This window comes from Oryzias melastigma, linkage group LG19 (assembly GCF_002922805.2).
Source record: "Oryzias melastigma strain HK-1 linkage group LG19, ASM292280v2, whole genome shotgun sequence".
NCBI lineage: Eukaryota > Metazoa > Chordata > Actinopteri > Beloniformes > Adrianichthyidae > Oryzias > Oryzias melastigma.
In genome coordinates this window covers 15842975-15865366 of record NC_050530.1, presented here as the reverse complement: position 1 = coordinate 15865366, position 22392 = coordinate 15842975, and the positions used below count along the sequence as shown (strand labels likewise).

Below are 22392 nucleotides of genomic sequence, written 5' to 3'. Positions count from 1 at the left end.
GAAAGTAACTGACACTATGGTAGTCTCTAGTTACAGTCTTTCAGCTTCTACTTGTTTTCACTCTGAGTCATGTGTCTATACATGAAATCTCCTAAAACTACTCATTGTATTTGGGATCATTTTTTTTCAACAGAAATATCATAATTGATTGGATTTTTTTGACTTAATTGCTTTATTTAAACCACAAAAATGATGGAATATTACAAAAAAAATACACAAATCAAACCCTTTTCGATATAAAGTAATACTAATAAAGAAAAACAATGCAATTTTCTTGACAGTGCAATTACTTTTTCATGTTCATTAAATATACTGTATTGATTATCAATTAAATTTAAGAAGATTTGTTGCTTTAAAGGGAAGAAGCAAATGTATATTTACACACCCTTATTGATTCGGTTCTTATTAGATCAATTATTTGTCAAATAACAAAATAGAAAACGCAGTGATTATTCTCCAAAACACTTCCATAAACATTTTTACACAAAAATGTTCACGAAAATGTAGAACTCATTGATTATCTTTAGATAACATGAATTATTTCACAACAACCAAGTTCCCACATCCGCGTTTTGGGAATTTGTTTGAACACCTTTTCACCTTTAGGTCCTCCAACTGATTGATTGATTGATCTTGTTTATTTGAAGCATTGATTGCAGACATAAAAGGACAAAAAACACAGATTTTTCAAACTCATTACAGAAATAATGGAATGCATTGATTAGAAAATGAAAGAACAAACAAACGAAAACAAAGACACACGTCACATTTGATTGATTAAATAAAGTAATTATTAGCTAAAGTCAAGTAGTTTGATTGCTTGAAAATCAATTACATCAATTGAAATTATTACTAGATGTTGGCAATAATTTAAAAGATCCCCGTCTGAACAGATATTTGCAATGGAGGATGGAAAAAATACCAAATTGCCAAACGAGTTCTGCTAAAACCTTTAGAAATCTCATAGTTTCCAAACATATTGAAGACATTGATCACCCAAATGTTTCCAAACTTCTGAGCGCCGGCGCTTTTAGGAATCAGTTCATCATAAAATGGCAATTCCATCCTTGTAGGACATGATAAGAGACTTGTAGAAAGAATAAAAGTACAAAAAAGTTAGTGAATTATGCACCAAGGTGAGTTTGTCACTCGCTATCTAAGCTGAAGAAAAGCTTGTTGAAGGATGTTTAACCTCTTCTTGCCTGACTTGATTTCCAATTTTATATTTTTTCTGTTTGAGGTGATGCTAAATTAACAGGAATTCTAGTTTAAATGGTACGTTCTAAATTAGCTCCATGCAGCGAGAAGGAGGTAAAGTTTGCTGCACAACCTCAGTATGAGGATTGATGCGCCCTGATAATACAATCTGTCCATACAAAACCAACATTTTACTGAAAACTATATATATATATATATATATATATATATATATATATATATATATATATATATATATATATATATATATATATAGTTATGAGAACAAATGAGCAAAGAAAACAAAGCAAGAGGGACCTCAACAGAGATGGAAATCCACTGAAAATTCACAAAACATGTATGGAAGATGGCCACGAAACTACATTTTTTAGAGGAGTGTTTTTGTAAAGTAGAATAGAATAGAATAGAAAATACTTTATTAATCCCTTTGGAAGTCCTCAGGGAAATTCAGGTACCAGCGTCCGTACAGCACACAAATGGAGTAAAATAACAAAATAAAGTAAAATAGAATAACAAAATAAAGTAAAATAGACTGAATATAGCTAAATATGCAAACAGAAAAAGTAATAAATAATGCAGAAAGAAAAAGTAATAAATAATGCAGAAATAATAAAGATTGGGTCACAGCTGATGGAACTAGTTTCTGGTAAATATGAGCAGAAATGTTCTAATATTTTGAGACTTTTGGTACAAAGAGTTGATGTTTGCCATTTAAATGTGTGCTCACAAACCTATTATCTTCATACTATGTTTGTCCTATTTGCTGAGAAGAAAATGTCGAATCTTCCTCTTTCCTGATCAGACCGCAAAGCCGCTGATTGCTTAATCTCATCATGGCGGATTGGTGACATCAGGTCCAATCCCGTGGCGACCTCGCCCAAAAGCCACAAGTGGGGATCAGCTCGGATCAGGAGCAGTGTTACAGCGCAGATCAGTCAGTGCTCCGGAGGGACCAGAGCAGAGGACAGCACACTGCGGATGCTGAGCTCCTAGGAGCAGTTCTCTGATTGTTGGGGATCCCGCCATTCAACAGGTAAAGCAGCTGAGGTGGTTTTATTTGAAAAAGTTGTATATTTTCAAGATTTTAATCCAAGAAATCAACTTCCTGTTGCAGCAAGGATGGCTCGGGATATGTCAGATAAAGAAATCCTGAAAATGGAGCTGGACCAGTTGAAGAAGGAAGTGAACACACCAAGATCAGCAGTGAGTAAATCAACTTTTTTTTAGCAGTTTTAGTCAAAAGAATCAGAATAAAAATACAATATATATATATTTTTCATCTTTCTGAACAGGTGAGTAAAAACTGTGCGGACACAATTGCTTTCGTGGAAGGATTGATGCCAAATGACCCGCTGATCAAAGGAGTTCCCGATGACAAGAACCCCTACAAGGGAGACAAAGGAGGCTGCACTGTAACATAGCACACCGCTTTCCAAGGAAAAGTCTAAAATATAAATATATTTTTCTTTTTTAAGAAAAGTCGGTTGCATTGGTTTGGCAGTACTTTTAAATACTTGTAGATAAAATGTACAGTAGTAAACTTCTTCCAGGAAATAGAACTTTTCCACAAATGAGTGTTTCAACTAAATCAATGTTTGTATGTAATTAACAGTAAATAGAAGCTCAAATCTTTCACTCGACTGAGTTGTGTTTTTTTTGATTCTGAGGTGTTTTCGGACAAATTTCTGACCTATTTTTTGCTGTTCCAGTGAAAAGAAGGGTAATGTCACAGTAGTCCTCCTGCTTGATCTAAATCATAATAGGATTTGTGTTCTGCCTCCTGAGCCTCTTCCTGTATCAAAGTCTTTAAGCTCATTTTCACTCTTCATCTCTGTTTCTGCTTCCAGCTTTCCATCCCGTTAGCGTCGCTCCGAATCCCATCGCTTGTTGCGTCGGGCAATTGAGATAAAGAGGTTTTTAGTTTGATAAAAAGGTGGAAATGTGAAAAGCTCTGAAGGGGCAAGAAGTGACACTATAATTTCAAAATAAAACGGACACTAACCATTTTTTGAATGAATTATATTGAATAAAAAACGATTTCTTTGGACCATTAGAAGCAGGATGAGCTTCAATGAAAGGTAATCCGGATACAAACAGTATAAAGAATCGAAAAGCTAAAATATTTGCAAATAATTTAAATTAATTCAAGCTAACTCCTTTGTAACACTTTTGTCTTGTGTGTTGTCTTTGATAGTTGGGTATAAATTTTAGTAGATGTTTATGGTCTGCATAAAGACAGAAAAAAGACATTTCTGTTAAGGTATATGGATAAAAATAGATCAACCAGGTATGATTTGAATAAGGAAAATAATAGCCTTTCTTTGACCTGTAATGACACGAAGAGTATGGATCCACTGCAGAATTCTTTTCCTCTATTCTCCTTAATAAAAAAAAGTTAAAACCTTCCAAATTAAAAACACATTTCTTATCCTAAACTTTCTAAAGTTTATGCAAAACGTGTTCTCTCAACACTTTAGTGGTTTAATTTAGAATTCAAGGAAATGAAAATATTTTTATCTATTTTTTTAATTAAAAATGACAGTAATTGGACATGTTAGGACAGAGGTTTGAGATGTCATTGAGTGCACAGGACTAAATCCATTTTGATTGGTCCTTCGTGTTAGCCAACGCACCACAACGGGGCCAAAAGTTTTGAAACTTTTCAGATTAAAAACAAAAAAGAGTTGAAACTGAAAAAAAATATTGAAATGGAATTTTTGAGTTTTTAAACCTATAAAACAGAACATTCGAAGCTGAAAATATTTCAGTTTATTTTAGAATAGCAAAAAGTTTCAGACATTTGCATTTTTTGGGGGGCCAAACACCAACATTTTTTTCCATTTGTTTTATTCGGGTTTCAAATAATATTGGCCCCACTGTAGCTCCATAGAGATGCTCTTGAAAACTAAACTTGAGTCAATTCTCACAAATTGCAATGCAAAAAAAAATATCTTTTCAAAATTCGTTTTTAGAAATTCAAGAAATTTGACAAGGGTGAAAGTTCTCTTTGCTTTACACCTCTCCATGTTTTTCTCAAAGGTTGAGACTTATTCGTCTCAATGAGAGCTAGGATCGAGAAATGACGAAAGTACTTTTACTTTCCTTTACTGTAGAAAAACTTTAAGACTCAAAAAAAACTTCAAATTTCTCTGTAATTTTTGGTTTAAGTTTATAGATGTTATTATAACTAATTTATTGTCCTTATTTTGGAAACAGAAGTTTAAATTTATGTTTTAAAGATTTTACAATGATTTATTAAGACGAGTAAACTATTACTAAGATAGCATTTTCATTTTGTTCACACTTTGTTCTAAAATAAGTCGTTTCCACTTATTAGTTTTTGTCACTATAATCAAAATAAACCACAATAACTCAAAAAATACAAACACTTGTTTAGAACTAGCTAAAAAACATTTTTTGGGACTGTATAACATTGAATTTGAAGTAATTCTATTATTTTTTTTACCTTGTTTTTCCTTTTAAGTGCTTATGTAGAAATCCTTGTTTCAAGATTTTAGGTTCTTATAATTAAATTATGTGTTAAGTAACAACGACTTGCTGCACAGACACAGTTTTAGTGTTCCTTTCCTGTTTTACAGCTGCCTCTTTTTGCAGTTTTTCAAAATATTCCCCACTAAAATGACTAATCTGGGCATAATTTGGTTGTGGCATTTCTTAAGTTATCCAATTATAGTCCAAATGAGATTTGAAATGTTAAGAACCTAAGAAGCTCCGGAGTCAGATCTCAGTCAGTAGAGTCCATGGATGAACCACTGAGGCTTAGAGAGCAGAACCAGAACTGAAGCAACATGATAAGATCATCAGGAGGAGATGAACAAAAAAAGTCCAGTTGAAAGGTTTCCATTCAGAAGTTCAGTTGACTGTGACATGTTTGTGTTATCTGTACGCTCTGCAAAGTCAGCAGAAAACAGGAAATAATGCAACATCAAAGCAAAGTCCAAGAACAGAGTCCATGAAACGAGAAGACACTGGGATTGTCAGAGGGATTAAACAGCAGTATTTGTAAATTATTATTAATTTATACGGAAAAAAGACGCAGCATTGCAAAAAAACAGCCTCTGAGAAATAAGTACTAAATTAATAATTCTAAAAAAATCTGACATGGGTTAAGAAAGGTCGTCTTTCCAAGAATTTTTCTTTTAAAAGAATGTATTTTAATTACCAAGACATATTTTCTTAAATTAAGATTATTTTGGTATTGAAATCTTTCTTAATACGATTATTTTTTCTTGTAAGATTGAAATTAAAATTGTTTTTCTGGAAACAATAGTTTTTTTTTTTTACTTTCTTAAGGTTCAGTTTCTGCAATGTGGGGATTTGGAGAGACTTAACATTGAGAGGCAGCTTCTGTTTTCACCTTCAAATTCTCCAACTGAAAGAATCTGTGATCCTCAGAATCATCAGGATTCTGAAGTGACTAAAAATATTTCCTTATTTTGGAAACTGGAATTAAAATGTGATAATTCTTCAAGGTCAGAGCTTCTAGGTTCAGTTTTTACACCATTACAAACACAAAATCTGTATAATGTCCGATCATTTTATGATTTATTTTGAAAGCGTTCCCAGTAGTTTTTTTAATTCTAATTATTTTGTTTATTTTTGCCAAAATCCCCCAAAATTGTGTAGTTTTCCTAGGACAAAGAGCAGCAATAATTAGTTAGAAATTCACTTCTAAGTCGTGGCGTCTAAGCCCGCCCCCTTCCCATCATCCCGCTAGCTTCCAGCCCGATCACCACAACCTAACATTACTGGTGCAACAAAAATGCCGAGCAATATTGCAGCTATCCAGCCGTACAGTTTGGAGCCAGATGCCAACTCAGATAATGATAACAAAGACGTATTTGTCTGCAAATTGATGCATCCGAATGAAATTGAAGATTGTGCTTTTATGTCACAAGTGTCTTATTCTGACAGCATTTTTTTTGTCTTCACAACAATTTGAAAAATGCCATTTTAATCTTAATTTCCTTTATATATGTCCTCCATCTTGATATGACACAATTTTCATGGGCGTGGATCCAAAACTGGGCTTAAAGGAGGCAGAAAGCTCTGCTGGTTCCTTCAGAAGATGGATTTTTGTCTCCAGAGAATCAACATTATCTCAGAAGCAGTACGTTCAATGTCAGCATGGCGTCGCTCATTCACATTTTGCTGATGCAGCCGTTTGGTTGAGAGATAAACACCAACAAACAAGGTTGCTGCAGCCTTGGACAGAGAAACCTTCACGCCTCGAAAAGCTGCATAAAAAAAGACTCCTGCTCTGTGTCACGGTTGATGTTTGCAGCCAGAATCTTCTTTGTTTCAGTGACTGTGACCAAAACCTGGTTAGTTTCTCATCTGAAGTGCTGGAACTCAGCCGTTTCTCTCATTCCAACTGCTGTAAAAACATAAAAACATTTGAAGTCGACTTTTTCATTGGAACTTTATCTAAATAGCCTTATTAGATAAAAGCAATTATAGATAGTATTTATCAAATGTAGGCACATTTTTATCTTACAGTTTGTGGGGTTGCACAATAGATGTAAGCATGTTTGTTCTTTTAAATAAAGCTTGACTCATTCAACAATCTTTTTGTGTCATTTTTTATATATAATTGGATTTAACTAATTACAACTTTTTTGACATTTCCAGCTTTTATCAGTGTCACTCTCTCATCACATGAAAAGTGTCTCTCCTTCCTTTATCTTTACTGCTGGTTGTATCAAACTCCTCTCCACACCTTTGGTCCTCACAATAAAAGGAGCAGCAGCCCGCAGACAGACAGTCTTTCCTCCGTTCAGACATGTGGCTCCTGATTGCCTTGCTGTGGCTGCTGGTGTGGGCAGCTGGTACGTACTGGTACCTGTTCGGGAAGCCGAGCGGCTTCTCCTTGGAGTCGGTGAGACCGCCTGGACCTCGAGAGTTTGACCAGAAGAAGAGAGACAAGATCATCAAGCAAGGTAAGGATACGAACTGAAGAAACTGCTTCCAATACTAATTAAGAAAACACTTAATACCCAGTCAGTAACGACCTGTAACTTCCTGTATTCACATTTGCATTTTTAAGACAAATATGTTTAAGTTCACCTGACAAAAAAATGAAAAAACTTGACTTTAAAAGGCATACATAGGAAGTATACCATTTTAAAAGGTTACAGAATCATATTTAATACTGTAAATGTTCATAAAAGTGAGTGTTGAAATATTTTTACTTGTAAAAAAAACACATCCTCTGATATTATCGAATGACCAGCTTTACCAAAGTGTAGAAGAATAAAGAGAACGTCCACACAAATCTGTCATTCAAGCACAAAACAGACTGAAACTGCTGCTGAATGAGAATGGAAGAGTAAAAGTAGCAATGGTTTCAATATTCAAAGCAATAAAAGAAAAAAAATTGTACTTTAAGCTACGCTCACACATGTGATGGATGCTCCAGAATGTGCTAAACGCTTGTTTAGTCCATGGTTTTCACACTAGACAAGCAAGGAGGGGCTTCTTCTTCTTCTTCTTCTTTTTCTAATTCTACTGTTCACTAGCGCGTGTCTGCCACCTACAGTTGGAACAACATGTAAAAGCGGCACAAATTTAGCAAATCTTTTCTTTCACAGCTCTGTTCTGATATTTAAAAGACTTGGTGCCATAGAATTACACAAAGATTAATTTCTCCTCTAGACTCAATTTCCAAACCGTTAGCTCTTTCGTGAATTTAAAAAGGACGCTATCCAAATCTGAGTTCCTGATTGGTCAAAGTTTGACCTGGTTTTTCTGTCAATGGTCGCACATTTTGTATACAAACCCCCAAGACAGAGTTAAAATCTTACGCATTGACATGTGAACGTCATGCTGCTTTTACATCGGTGTGGTGCGTTCAAGAACGGGCTCTACGCAGTGTCAGGAACATTCAGCTGTTAGCGTTCACACCGAACCAGTGCCAGACGCGCAGGTAGCAGCGGGGATTTGATTCTTCATATAATTATTCACAAAAAAAGTCTTTGGATAAATGAGGAAATTTCAGTAAAATATGAATCTGAAAAAAATTCAATTTTTTTAGTTGTCATTTTGACTTTCTCGGACCATAAGTATCTTTTTCAATTCAAAAAATCGTTTTAGGAAACTATGCTTATTCTGTGCCATAAAGTAGGTCAGATCCTAAATAAGCATAAGTGCAGTAAAACATTCATTCTGGCTTTTTATCTAAATTCGATTCAGATAAGACAGTCAGACCAACCTCGTTCAGAGTTTATGACCGACAAAAAGAACACAAGTCAACCTTCAGACTGAGTTATATAACATATCATGTCGATTATGATAACTGTGAGAAGTTAAACACAGGAATTCCCAGTAGCTTCCAACACGGTGGGTACTATTTTTTATTAATTCTTTGGTGTCCCGGTCAAAAATCAACATATAACAGTACATTATACAAAAAGTTTGTACAGTGAAGATTATAAAAATATTCACAAATTCACTTCAGACTCAGAATTTTTAAGTGAATACTAAGAATGAACCTATGGAGCATGTCTTTGGATTGTGGGAGGAGCCTACGCATGCATGAAAAGAACATGCAAACTGCACACCACCAACATCTCATTCAGTTCCTAAAATTTATGGTTCAAGGTTTTTTTTTTACTTTCTTGACAGCCAGGTCTCATGTTGTATCATCAGCAAAAATTCTTAGTACTCACATGTATACTGTGTGTATAAAAGTGGGCCTAAGCAGGTGCCTTGTGGCACTCCATGTTTTACCATTTTTAACAGTAACTGCCATTATAACACACTGTCCTCTGTCACATAAACACTATAAGGTGAGCCCGTCAACATCAGGCTTTTGCTCTCCAGGTTTTAGTGCTAACAAAGTGCCGGAGAACCTGGATGTGATCGTGATCGGCAGTGGAATCGGTGGACTGACAGCAGCAGCCACGCTGGCCAAAGCTGGGAAGAAGGTTCTGGTTCTGGAGCAGCACGACCAGGCGGGAGGCTGCTGCCACACCTACATAGAGAAGGGCTTTGAGTTTGACGTTGGTGAGTTTACTGTTGGGTCATGATGGACTTTCTTTTTAGAAGAATAGAGATTTCTTTTTAACAAAAAAAATCAAATTATTAGTGAGGAGAAAACATTTTCTCTGAACAGAAGTACATATTTAAAACAAGTCAATAAAAAGGGTAAAAAAAAGCAAGTTTCATGAGTTCTAAATATAAAAAATTAAAAGATAAAACAGCTGAAATATTTAATAAAATCCCAGGTATTGACACACAAAAAATCAAATTTTCACTTTGCGTTTTCCCCCCTGCTAAATATAAAAAAACATATTTTTCAGTTTTGTTTATTTTTTAAATATGTGTATGCTTAAATATCATTTCAAAATGACAAAAAGACACATTTTGTTTTCACTTTCATCGCTGATAAAAAAAAAAAAAAAGTTTATTAAATATTACAATGACTTGCTTGAGGTTTCTTTCCATGTTTTTACTATAAAGGGCACACATTTATCTGAGTATAGGATTAAATAAAAAAGTAGCTGTGCTATTAAGACATTTTTAAGGAAGTAGTGATTTACTTTATGACGTGTAAAGTCCAACAATACGTTTTTTCACACAATAAAACAGTTTAAAGGAAACCAAAATGTATATTAAAACATTTTTTTTTCAAATGTAAATAAATAAATGAAAGTTAGTTGTGTATTTCTACTTTCTAATCAAATAATAGACAAACCAAAAAACAAAAACTACGGCTTCATTACTGGGTACACAGTACAAACAACTTTACTTTAACATGCCAAAAATATTCACAGACAAACAGGAAATGATGCAGTTATCAGTAAATTTTCAGGGGTGTGTGTTTAATTTTGATACAATCCTTAACTCGCTGATGATGATCTTGTTGGTGCTAATTTTAAATGTTCACCAAGTTTGAATAAAAACTTAAATTTTTTTAAGTAATGCAGCACAAAATCAAAACTTTTACTTGAGTAACTGTGAGGAATTCTGGATGAAAGACCCAAACGTGGGAGACCAGGCTTAGTGACAGGAACTTAAAACATTTAATTAGCCAAAACATGACAAATACCCAAAGAGACCAAAAATGACAGAACAGATGACCTGACAATGATGACCTTAAAACCAGACACTTAAAATACTGAGGTTGATTAACTAAATTAAGGCAGGAGTGGATGATTAACCTGAACATGGTGAGACTGACAGAGAAAACAGAACATGACAAAACCGAAGCTGGATCATGACAGTAATACTCATCTATGAGCTAGTTCCTTGAGTAAAGTAACATTTCTAGTTCTTAAGATTGGCATTAGTAAAATAAAAAACACATTTCAAAAATTACTTGATGAATCATAAGTATTGAAGCAACTAATTTGTGGCTCAATACCTAAAAAAAAAAGTTTGGTTTAAAACTAAACTTTGTGTTACACCATTGGATCGAATTGTAGTGAAACATAAATATTTTATGGCAATTATGTCATAGACATTAATAAATATATTTCAATATATCAGCAACTTACTCATATATTTTGAAATATGAAATTTCTGTATGAATCACAATATATTGCTTTACCATGTATGAAAATGGCAATAATTGCTGTATTTTAGTATACTGAAAAATATATATTACTTACATATATGGAATATACAATGTTCCTTAGTACATTGAAATATATTAATATTGTTTTATAAGTTGTTGTGCTAAATTTAAAATATTGTTTCATTATATAAACCTTAGTAAATGCCCATTTAAAGATTTCCTTCATTGTTTTTTTTGCCTATTATCAAATTTAAAAATCTGAATTTTTAAGTTTATGTTGTTGATTTTTTAATACACAAAATAAACGAAATTGTGACCCAAAAATTGAATCAAATCAATCAAACTGAATCATAGAGAAAGTGAAACAACCTTGAGTTTATGTACTTTAACATATGTCAGCGCTCTTATTTTGAAATCATCTCTTTTTTTATTTCAAAAGTATCATATGTTTTGCAGGTAGTCCCCACCCTGACCTTATTTTACTGTTCTCTTCCATCCAGGCCTTCACTACATAGGTCAGGTCCACGAGAACAGTCTCCTGCGGATCGCCTTTGACCAGATCTCTGAAGGACAACTGGAGTTTCAGGAGCTCAACCCTCATTTTGACACCATCGTGATCGGCCAGGGAGGCCACAAACGAGAGTACACCATAGTCTCTGGTAAAACGGAGATGAAAACCCACCTGATGAAACAGTTCCCTGATGACACTGAAGCCATCGAGGCTTTCTTCAAAATCATGAAGGTAGTAATAGTCTCCTAGATATAGATTTTTTCCAAAATGTCTGTTCTAGAACTTTCTTTCCTTCTTTTTCCAACAGGTCTCAGCGAAGAAAACTCACTATCTGGCCACTCTGAAGCTGATTCCTCAGTGGCTGTCTCTGTTCCTGCTCAAATCTGGGATTGCAAACCTGGTGTCTCCTGTTTTCCGTCTCTCAGGCACACGTGCAACGGATTTTGTGAACAATTTAACCAAAAACAAGGATCTACAAGTCCTCTTTTCCTACTTTTTTTATGGTAGGCTTTCAAACGTGCAGATTTAAAGACCTAAGATATGTTGTAAACTGGAAGTTTTTCTGAATCCATGCAGGTGTTCCTCCAAAAGACTCCAGCCTTCTGATCAACGCCCTCCTGTTCCACCACTACAAACGTGGCGCCTACTACCCCAAAGGCGGTGCCAGCGAGATCGCGTTCCACATCATCCGCACCATCCAAAAGCACGGCGGGGACTGTTTAGTCCGAGCTCCTGTCTCTCAGATCCTGGTTGATGACAAGGGGGCGGCTTACGGTGTGAAACTTCTCAATTCCATTGAAGTGTAGAGGTGTTCTGGAGCTAAGATGTTCTGTTGGTGCCGTGCGGCAGGAGTGAAGGTGAGGAGAGGCCCGGAAGAGGTGGAGGTTCGTGCTCCTGTGGTGGTTTCAAACTGCGGCGTCTTCACCACCTTCGAGAAACTGCTCCCTCCAGAGATTCAAGTCAAGCAGGGTGAGCAGCTTGATGGATTTTAAAACTGGTTTGTCCAAAAATGTGTTAATATACATTTTTATTAGAGATCCAGGACAGACTGAACATGATGAAACACGGCAGAGGGTCACTTTTGGTCTTCTCTGGCTTTGACGGAACTGAGGAGGAGCTGGGCCTGGTGTCCACTAACTTCTGGCTGTACAAGGACAATGATATGGACAAGTCGTGAGTATTCTGAGGGCAGCCTCAAGGGGGTGCTGTTGCATAACAAAAGTGTAAACTTCCTGCAGGGGAACTTTTTTTTTATCAAACATTCCCCTTAAAAAAGGCAGAAAATATTTTATTTTAACGTTTTTTGGCTTTTGCGAGGCCACTCATATTAAATATTTCATCCAAGCCACAAATTCAAGGCTCACTAAAATTGGCGCACTACTAATACCAGGTGAAAATGAATATTAGATATGATTAAACCCCCCAACTTAAAATAATGATGACATCACAGTGGGAGAAACCCTCTAATAGGGCCGAAATCTATGGAGAGAATCTGATTTGTGTGTGCATTATTCTTGATTTGTAACTTGTATGTTGCTTAAGCGAATACACAATTGACAGAAAGTGTATTGTATGAGATACAAATCATGAATAATGCACACACAAATCTAAAGTTACACAGAAATAGGCAGACACAAGTTACAAAGAAAGAGTTACGCACTCACAAATCGGATGATACTAGATTCTCTACAAAAACCTTCTTGAGTGGCTCAAAAGCGTATTTCAAAATCCAACAAAACCAAAACACACAAGTTGAGGAAGTTTTAAAATATTGTGGGATGGCACCAGGACCTACAGCTTGGCGGCCATTTTGTGGCAAAGTGGGAATGTTGTTGATTTTCATGTTTCTCCCATAATATGGGAAATTATTATTTTTTTTTTATTGTTCTTCATTAAATTTCCAACATACACACACACACATGCAGTTTCACTGACCTTTGACCTCGGGAGAAAGTCGCCATTTTTAATCATCTCAAACTCCTTCCAACTCCTTGAGCATCATTACTTGGGTTTTGGCAGATTTTGTATATGGCGTTTGTTGCAATAAGCTAGCAAAAGTGCATTTTTACAATCTGAAAAATTCCTTACATGAATCCCTGGCTCAAGCCGAATGAAATGAAATGACATTGGACATGAAAGTTTTAGAAATGTTAGCGTGGTTACCAAAAAATCTCTGTTGCTAGGGAAATCTAAAAATCTACTTCTACCGATTCTTCTGAAAATGACTCAGACCTGTCCGTTACCTCAAGGCGACCAAAAAATAAAATGGTTGCTATGGAGGTAAAACCATCAGAAAGGCCGCCATTTTGAAAAGTTTTTTTTTTTTTTTTGGTCATGAATTTGTCAGTGAAGAGCCTGAAGCGGCTGCTAAGCCAAAGAGTGTGGGTAGCACATACAATGCCACTCACAGCTTTAATTTTCCTGACTTTTTCTAACAGGATGGATGAATTCTTTGCTTTAAGCAAAGACGAAGCCCCCGACAACATCCCAATGATGTTTGTCACAGTACCTTCAGCCAAAGATCCAGAGGCCAAATTACGGCACCCAGGTACCGTGACTTCTTTTCCACAAAAAATAGTAGAGGCTGGGAAGAAATACATAAAAAAAACTTGGTTTGAATATTCAGAAAGTAATGATTTCTGTCCTCCTACAGGAAAATCCTGCATGACCATACTCACCATGGTTAAGTATGAATGGTTCGAGGACTGGAAGGACACAACTGTGCGCAAAAGGGGGGATGAATACCATAACTACAAAATGAGATTTGCTAAAAACCTCTTTGATTGGGCCTGCACTTTATTCCCCAAAATCAAAGATAAGGTGGGATCAGTAATTTTTCTTACCTAAAACACTTCTCGTTTGTAGTTGTGATTTGACAGAATTTGAATTTAAATTTTCACATGATTTTTCCAGTTGGTGTTCCAGGATGTGGCTACCCCACTCACCAACACACACTACTTGGGGTCTCAGCGGGGAGCCATGTACTCTGCAGAGCACAATCTGGAGCGTTTTCACGCCGAGGCGGTGGTCAAGAACAGGTGCAGCACCCCTGTCAAAAACCTCTACATCTCAGGTGTGAAAGAGTTATGTTGTTACGAGTTTGAAACACAAGCAAAGCCAAACTAAAGCTTTTATTGTCTCTTTAAGGCCAAGATGTGTTCAGCTGCGGAATAGCCGGTGCTCTTCATGGAGGACTCCTCTGCGCCTCCACAGTGTTGGATCACATCGTCTATATTGATCTGCTTCTCCTGAAAAAGAAGCTGAAGAGGAGAAAAGCCAAAGAGCTGGCCCAGCTGGCCAAGAAGAAGCTGCAGTGACAACTGCATTGATTCCCTGCAGGACAGTAAGGAAATTTAACACAGACTTTTTAAGATGGAATATTGATGAATTAGGAATATTGCACTGACTTATGTCAACGAGGATGCTTATTTTGTATGTTTAGGCTAATAATACAGTAAATTTAGAGCTGTCAAAATGTTAGTTTTGATGTACAACCTCCCTTAAGAAAGAAATCTAATCTCAATGGGGTTTCCTGTTAAATGAAAACCTGAATAATAATAAAACCATGAAAATTGTGTTTTTTTTAACATATATTTTTGTGACATTTTTATTAAGATGGAGGATATATACTGTATATATATATATATATATATATATATATATATATATATATATAATTAAGCTTAAAATTGCATTTTTGGAGTATTTTTTATTCAAATTGATGTGAATCAGGAGCAGATGGATAAAATGTAGTTTAAAAAAGATTGTATTTGTTACAAAAAAATAAAATAAAAAAATAAAATTCCCCCCCCAAAGTGTAGTTTGTTGTTTTAATTTTCAGAAAACAATGGTTGTTTTCTCTATTATGTGTCGCACATCAATTTAAATAGTCATTTTATGCACTGAAAAGCAAATCAGCACACTGCTATAACATAAAGTTAGAAAACATACTTTTTAAAAATTGGTTTATTACTATTACAAGGCAATAAACATTTATTTTTATTTATTTTCTCTCCATGTAGTTGCTGAAGGGTTAAAAAAAGGTCATAGACACACAACAGATTAGTCCATAATTTGCCACTGTATTAAAAAAAATAATTAGTAACTTAAAACAGGTTCTTATATACATATTTATTAAACACAAACTATAGTTTAATTGTTTTTGTGCTTTTAATTTGAAGGAACCTAAGAAAAATACTGGTTTTACTGTATTATTTTCTGGGAAATTAATATTTTTTTTTTACATTTATTCAAATGCTGAAAACAAATCAAATATAAGGTGAAAATAACCTAGTTTTTCCTGTCGGTGTGAACATCCCTCACAGGTGAGCTGAGGACTCAACAGTCCTCCGGGTTTAGTTCCCACCTATGTTGTTCTGACCTGACTCGTAACCCTGCTGTTGTTTGCCTTTCTGCTGGAATCAAACGTTCAGGGTGAAACCTCAGATTTCCTGCACTAAGTGAACATTTCCTCAGTAAACGTTGGGCAGATTGGCCGACAAACCGTGGCCAACAGGGGATGACTGAGGGGATCTGAGGAGAAGAATGAATCCTCTGTGAGGGAATCAGTGGGAAGTCAGGGAGTTTTTTTCCCTCCGTTAGCCTCCATCCTTCTTCTTTTAAAGACCAGGAAAACTCATGTTGAAACCAAATGAAGTTATTTTTACTACTTTAGACTTTTCTTTTAGGAATATACAAATATTTAAACTTGAAAACATTAGTAGAGGCTAAATATTGCCTCTTTGGTTTAGTAAATTAACCTTTTAACCTTTTGGCCCTATTGATGCAAAAATGCGTCAAACCAATTTGGCTCAAAAATGAACTTAATTTAGCATCTATATGTAAACACAAGTGATTTATCTTTTCATAGTTGGAAATAAAGTCTTTGACAGGAATCCAGTTAAGCAGAATTAACTACTGTGGTAACCCAAACTGTGATGTCCACACATGTGGGCGCCAGGTTTAAGAGGTTAAAGGTTATAATTACCACAGCCTCACAAACGGACTCCTACGTGTACTCGGTTTGACTCAGAGACCAATCTAAACTTGGTTTAGCCAGTTCACAAATGAGACTGTTTTTGCACTTTTTTCCAAGTGACGTGTCCTGGGAGTCGGCCTGTCTGCTGCTTGGCTGGGGAAGCCACTCATTTAGTTCAGTTGAAACAATTTTTTTTTTTTTTTTTTGGATAAGTTGTACTTTGTGGTTTTTAAAGAGGGATGTTTACTGAATTTTAAAACTCAAATTTCTGTTGTTTTTTTACTAAGAAAGTCACTTTTTTGTATTTTTTATTGTAAAATTTACATATTTCCCACAAGTTGAGATGCAAAGTTTATGAACCCACTTGTTATGCTCCTTTTGATCTATAGGAGGATAACATAAAATTGATGTTCGCCTCAACTTTAAATGATCAAAACACCAAAAAGAGGCGTAACACGAATTGGGGGCTCGTCCAGGATCGGAGCAAGTATCATATCCCTAGACAAAAAAAGAAAAAAAAATACATCCACGGCTGTAATACTACTAAACTGATTTAATATTTAAAAAAAAATCACAAGTTACTATCAAATTGAAATACCACCAATTATAGAGCTGGGTTGAAAAAATCGATTAATCGATTTGAATCGATTTAAGCTCAATAGATCAATAATCAATTCACAAAAGATATTAATTATTTTGGAACATAAAGCTAAAGTCTGCTAGCTTGATGCTAACGCTCAATAAAATTTCCCATAGGACGGCTAATGCTAGCGTCCAGTTGACCAAAAAAATACATTGCTGACTAAATGAACATCTTTATTTACTTACAGGAATTCATTTTTCAAACTCTTTAAAGGAAACAATTTTTAAAGTAACTATTTGTGGTCTAAAACGTAGTTTTCTTCCCTCATACTGTTGTCTTCTTCTTGAATAAAGTGTACTTCTATAACGCGATCGCCACCTAGAGGCCAAACTGAAACGTCCTCTAGGAGAAGCAGAACAATGTTTACAATGTTAATGATCTGAACATTTTTATTAGAAAAAAAAATCCTTTAGAGAATATATATAACACTGTATGTTATTAACAATCTCATTATTTTATTAATACATTTTACAATGTGTTAACTGTATCAGATTAATATAAATATATTCCAATTAAATAGTAGATGTTTAATGTATTTCTAAACAAATGTGTATAAATTTGTAAACTAAAAAATGAATTGAATGGAAGAATCGAAATAATCGAATCGAATCGATTCTGGAAATTATAACCGATACCCAGCCCTAATTAATTATAGTCCTAGTTTTGTCAACTTTATGTTAATTTTGACGTCAAATGAACCATAAGTGCATCACAAAAGGATAATCTGAACCATTTTTTGGTCAAATTTTCCTTCTGAATTTCCCCTGAACAGCTGATGACAGAAGAGGGAGCTCTACACACTCATCATCATCTGCATCCTTCTAAAGCTGCAAGTCAGCTGCTGAACAAAAGCTTTACTTAAACCCGTCCTCCCTCCTACGGATCACACAAACGTTGGAATAGATTCTTGAGGAATTTATTCCATCAAAAGAGGCATTTCTGGCTACTGGCTACACTACCCATAATGCACTGTAACAGCAGTAAAGTATTTGACTAATACAGAGGTTTGGTGAGGTAAAAAATGTGTGTGGCAACCCTTATAATCACATCAATGCAATTTAAATATTTGATAAAAATTGACTAAGACATATTATTGTATCAAAGTAATGGTGTTAATAAAGTTGTGCAAATAGGATCACGTTCACCAATTTTCCAAACTGTTTGGTTCTATATGAGAGCTAATAGTTAAATGTTCATATTTAAAGATTAAAAAATAAACAACAGAGGATGCAGTTCAGGGCTGCACGGTGGCGCAGTGGTTAGCGGCTCACATGGAGAAATCTCGGGTTCGAACCCCGGCTGGGACTTCACAGTGTAGAGTTTGCATGTTCTCCCCATGTCCAAAAACATGCTTCATAGGTTCATTGGGGACTTTAAAGTGTGCGTAAGTGTGTGGCCATGTGACAGACTGGCGACGTGTACGGAATATACCCCAGCATTGCCCAACAGGAGTTGGGATAGGCTCCAGCAACCTTGTGACCCCAAAAGGGAAATAGTAGATTAAGAAAATGCATGGATTGTTGATGCTGTACAAACATTTTAATTACAATACAAAGTGAAGTGGAATTCAGCTCTGAAGACAAAATTATTGAAAAAATAAGTAATTTAATCCCAGGTTTTAGAGGTTTGTTTCCCCAAAAGTACTTTTAAATCCGCGTTTGGCTCGATTAACTTGTTTCTGAAAATAATCTGTTTCTGTTTTCCTCTCTGTGGTGCCGTGACATATAAATACTTTTAAATACATTCAAGAATCTTTGATGGACTCTAAAAAAAAAAGGTGAAATGTTTCTTTTTTTTGCTGAGATTAAAGCATCGTAATTATAGAGGATAAAGTCGATCAAGTGGTATCAGCAGAAACCAAAGCTGGATGCTAAAAGAGAATTTTAGGGCTCTTTTGACCAGCAGAAGCAGAACTTGGACCTCCCTCCTCTGTGTTTTCTCCTGTAGGCGGTTCCCACATGTTTAAACTCGATCTCACATGGAGAGGCCCACAGGGTTTCACGTCTTCCACTGCTTTAAGACACGACAAGGACGAAAGATCTACAGAAACTACAATCTTCTGCTTAGCTTACACTTTTTAGAGCGTGTTTTTGTCAAATTAAGTCACAATGTGGCAGCAGGATTGGCTCAGTGTGCTTTCACGTCGTCTCTGCGTTCAGCCAGATTTTCCTCTTTTCCAGATGTTGAAGCTCCTCCCCTTTGGCCTGCCGCTGCCTCCCACAGCTCAGGCTGAGCCAACAGCTGCAGCTGCAACCAGGCTGACAAAAGAGAAGAAGAGCATATACATTTATATATATATATATATTGGTGACAGGAAGACGGCCTGAAGAAACAGGTGAATCCAGATAAAGGAAAAAGGCTGGGAGGAAAAATCAAACCTTCCAGCCTTCAAACTTTAATAAAATTGAAGCAAATGTTCCACTTAAGTCAGAAGATTTACTGAAGTGTGTTTTACTGAAGTGAAAAAAGAGATTACAGGTGAATTCTCCTCTGTGGGGGAAAAGGTTGGGCCAGTTTTGAGAACTATTTCCTTGCTTTTCCGCAGTTTTTTCCCCTTTTGCCAGAAAATCCGTCATAGACCGACACAGAGCAAGTCCATACAGTAAAACCATGCAAACATCGAAACAGTTTTGAAATATTCCTCCAAACGTCCTGCTCTGAAACGACACAGACTCTTAGCTCTCAGACATGTCTGTACTTCCATGTTCACATTTTCCAGCTGTCCTGTGGAAGCCTAATCACAGGATGCTGGCAGCCTTTTTGATCGCTTTTGAGCTTTTATCTCACATTTTGAAAGATCTAACTTTCAATTTAAATGCTCTTTAATTTTAAAAACTGTTTATGGATTCGACGATTGTTTTACACAAATCCATAATGTCAAGGATTTAGTAGAAGACGGGACCTTCAGAATAAGAGCTTTCCCCTTTAAAACCCCGTGGTGACGTGTGCCCCAACACACTTCTATCCTTCCCAGCTGGATTTCCCTGCAAGGCTGCTCCTCACTTATAAATTATGATTCATGTTGGAATTTGGATCAGAGCAGGCAAGACAAAGGCAGGCAACAGAGAAAAGCTCGGTTTCCACTGGTGTCTGATCCTCTCAGAGATGAATCGTGCCATCAAACGAAAGCAGATTGGATTGTTTCCCATGTATTTAAAAGTGACACATATTTGTTGGATTAAGTTTCTTACTCAGGTGAAGCAAGAAAGCTGCAAACTTTTCAAAATAAAGGTTCAATTTGAAATGTGCAGTTCATGGATTGGAGTTTTGAAGAAATTTGCAAGCATCTGAACTTGAAAAAGAAAAAATGAAACCCTAAAGTTTTGCTCGGCTATTGTGTTTGCAATGCAAAACTATCCATTTGTGTAAATATGAAGTAAAAACTGAGTCCTTCAGCGGAAAATGCTTGAAAATAGCTAATTTCAATTCATCTTTGAGTCTTTTTTTTTTTTGCTTTTGCTTTTTTTCAGTTGCCCCTGACAGTAGAGTGGGTTTTGATGTGATCAGAGACAGCTCTCGGTGGTTTCTGAACACACTCGACAGATCTTTGGATCTTCTATCTTCCAGATTTATCAGCATTGAAGACACAAAACAATCTTACTTGTTGTCTTTAGATAAACTTAACGTGACCAAATGACATCCGTTGGTTTTAAAATGGACCTTTCCTGGTTTCCTGAGTCCTGCTCTTCCTCACACCTTCTCCAGGTTTTTCTTTCTGCTCTACAGTTTGCTGAGACATGCTCGGCTCTTGATCTTGACACACACCAGATGTTTGCTGTTCCACTTCACAGAGATGTGGGAAGCATTTGACCAGAAGGTGGCATCCTTCAGGTTCTGACCTGCTACTGGTGCAACATTGGAGTTTATTTCTGTTAAAACAATATTCCTATAACATTAAAAAGAAAAGGAAAAAAAAAAAAACAATTGAAGGAATTTAATGGCATCAAAGACATGTATGGTATTCTGTCAGAGCTTATAGACTTTTATTTCAAGGGGAGCATCCTGAACCCAAATCTATCAGCTGCTGATTACCAGGTGAGTTTTAACAGGAAAAAAAACTACAAAAGGTATTTGGAAAACACATTAGACACTGACCCAGAATCCTTTCTGTTTTGTCCTTTAAGTCCACACTCCAACTATAGTTTTTCTAGTATAAATCGTTCTCAGTGGTATTTTAATTATGATTTAGCAGTTTTTAACCAAAATCCCAAACCCTGTGTCGTTTTTTTAGACAGATTTTCTGCAGAGTAGATGTGGATCTTCCTCTACAAATTTCCCATCAGCCCTTTGTTCACACTCTCTCTTGCTAGCTTATAGCACCTTACAAGCCTAAGCTAACATTAGCGTAGCAAAACTAACAAAAATGGCGAGCAATTTCAGAGCTTTTAGAGCTCAGATGAGTAATATGAAGACGTTAATGGATTTATTTGTTTGCAAATGGATTTTGAATTCACCCATGACAGTTCGTGTGTCACACAATTTTCAAACTGAAGGTTTTTATCTGCTCATGATACAACACAATTTGAATGACGTAAAACTCAGAAAAACAGTTTTATTCTTTAATTATTTCCTCCATCATGAGAAAAAATGGTACAATAAAGTGCTAAAACACCATTTTCATTAGAATGAGTCTCTAAGAGACCCTTTGGTCTTTGCTTCTTCAGGACTAATTACTCTCATCTCCTGTCAAATTAAATTCTGCGTTGCAGCTTGATGGTGGTTTTCTTTGACCTCTGCGCCCCTGCACCACAATTTAGAGAAGTGACGGTCATATTTTTCCTTTTAAGGAGTCAGTGCTTTGGTTCTATTAGCAGTTTGGTCATTTTCAGGTTTGTTTTGAACTTCTAGCAGTGTGAGGAGAAAGAAAGTTGAAAATTGGAAACTTTTTTAAACCTAATTTTCTTCACAAACTCAAAAAAGTCTTCTGAAAATTCCAATCCCCTTTTGTTGCTCTATATCTTTAGTCACATAGCTCACAATGGTGAAAAAATACATTTCTGAAACTAAATAAATGATATAAAGCAACATGTGTTCAAAAGTGATGTTAAACTAATTCATGTTCCTAAAAGTGCAAAGGTAAAACACTTTTCAGCAAAAAGACCATGTCATTACCATCTTATCTTGTATTTTAGGAAGTTAAAAACAATATTTTGCAAGTCTTTAGATGAAAAACAAGATCAAATAAGTTGAAGATGAAAACCTGGGCAGTCAGATGTTATGATATGGTGAGCATTTGTAAAGTATAACCAAGAAATTTTACTCCCATTAAACTCATTTTCCTAAATATGATAGAGTGAAATTGAAAACTAAGCACCAATTATTTTAACTTTGCCGAATTTTACAAAGTCTGCACTTAGTTATTGAAGACCCACTCTGATGAAAATATTTTTTGTGTGTTTTTAACACATTCTTGTCAGCTTTTTCTCATTATGGAGGATATTTATGAATAAAATGCATTTATTTCAGATTTAAGATTTAGATAGATTAAATAAAATTTATCTATC

At 35.6% G+C, this 22392-nt stretch overlaps 2 protein-coding genes across 3 annotated transcripts; both read left to right on the top strand.

The window, feature by feature from the left end:
• Positions 1–2021: 2021 nt before the first annotated feature.
• On the top strand, positions 2022–2853 carry gngt2b (guanine nucleotide binding protein (G protein), gamma transducing activity polypeptide 2b). The gene is made up of 3 exons (XM_024285445.2): positions 2022–2251; positions 2333–2421; positions 2511–2853. Exons 2-3 carry the CDS (start codon positions 2338–2340, stop codon positions 2637–2639), a joined length of 213 nt encoding a protein of 70 aa, XP_024141213.1. The 5' UTR covers positions 2022–2251; positions 2333–2337; the 3' UTR covers positions 2640–2853.
• A 4134-nt stretch (positions 2854–6987) lies between these two features.
• si:ch1073-13h15.3 (inactive all-trans-retinol 13,14-reductase) lies at positions 6988–21000 on the top strand. Of its 2 annotated transcripts, XM_036217183.1 has the most exons (12): positions 6988–7178; positions 9061–9243; positions 11257–11498; positions 11575–11770; positions 11844–12041; positions 12117–12236; positions 12302–12440; positions 13706–13815; positions 13921–14087; positions 14181–14340; positions 14415–14610; positions 19069–21000. In XM_036217183.1, exons 1-11 carry the CDS (start codon positions 7022–7024, stop codon positions 14582–14584), a joined length of 1842 nt encoding a protein of 613 aa, XP_036073076.1. In that variant the 5' UTR covers positions 6988–7021; the 3' UTR covers positions 14585–14610; positions 19069–21000. The 2 variants fall into 2 exon arrangements, with proteins under 2 accessions (XP_036073076.1, XP_024140150.1); XM_024284382.2 differs by lacking the exon at positions 19069–21000 and having other exon boundaries at positions 14415–14856.
• Positions 21001–22392: the final 1392 nt, after the last annotated feature.

Excerpts from the sequence above, each read along its gene's own strand:
- gngt2b (XM_024285445.2), top strand. The coding sequence starts at position 2,338 with ATGGCTCGGGATATGTCAGATAAAGAAATCCTGAAAATGGAGCTGGAC. Across the intron at positions 2,422-2,510 it reads TGAACACACCAAGATCAGCA|GTGAGTAAAAACTGTGCGGA; the intron begins GTGAGTAAATCA and ends CTTTCTGAACAG.
- si:ch1073-13h15.3 (XM_036217183.1), top strand. The coding sequence starts at position 7,022 with ATGTGGCTCCTGATTGCCTTGCTGTGGCTGCTGGTGTGGGCAGCTGGT. Across the intron at positions 9,244-11,256 it reads GGGCTTTGAGTTTGACGTTG|GCCTTCACTACATAGGTCAG; the intron begins GTGAGTTTACTG and ends TCTTCCATCCAG. Across the intron at positions 12,441-13,705 it reads GACAATGATATGGACAAGTC|GATGGATGAATTCTTTGCTT; the intron begins GTGAGTATTCTG and ends TTTTTCTAACAG.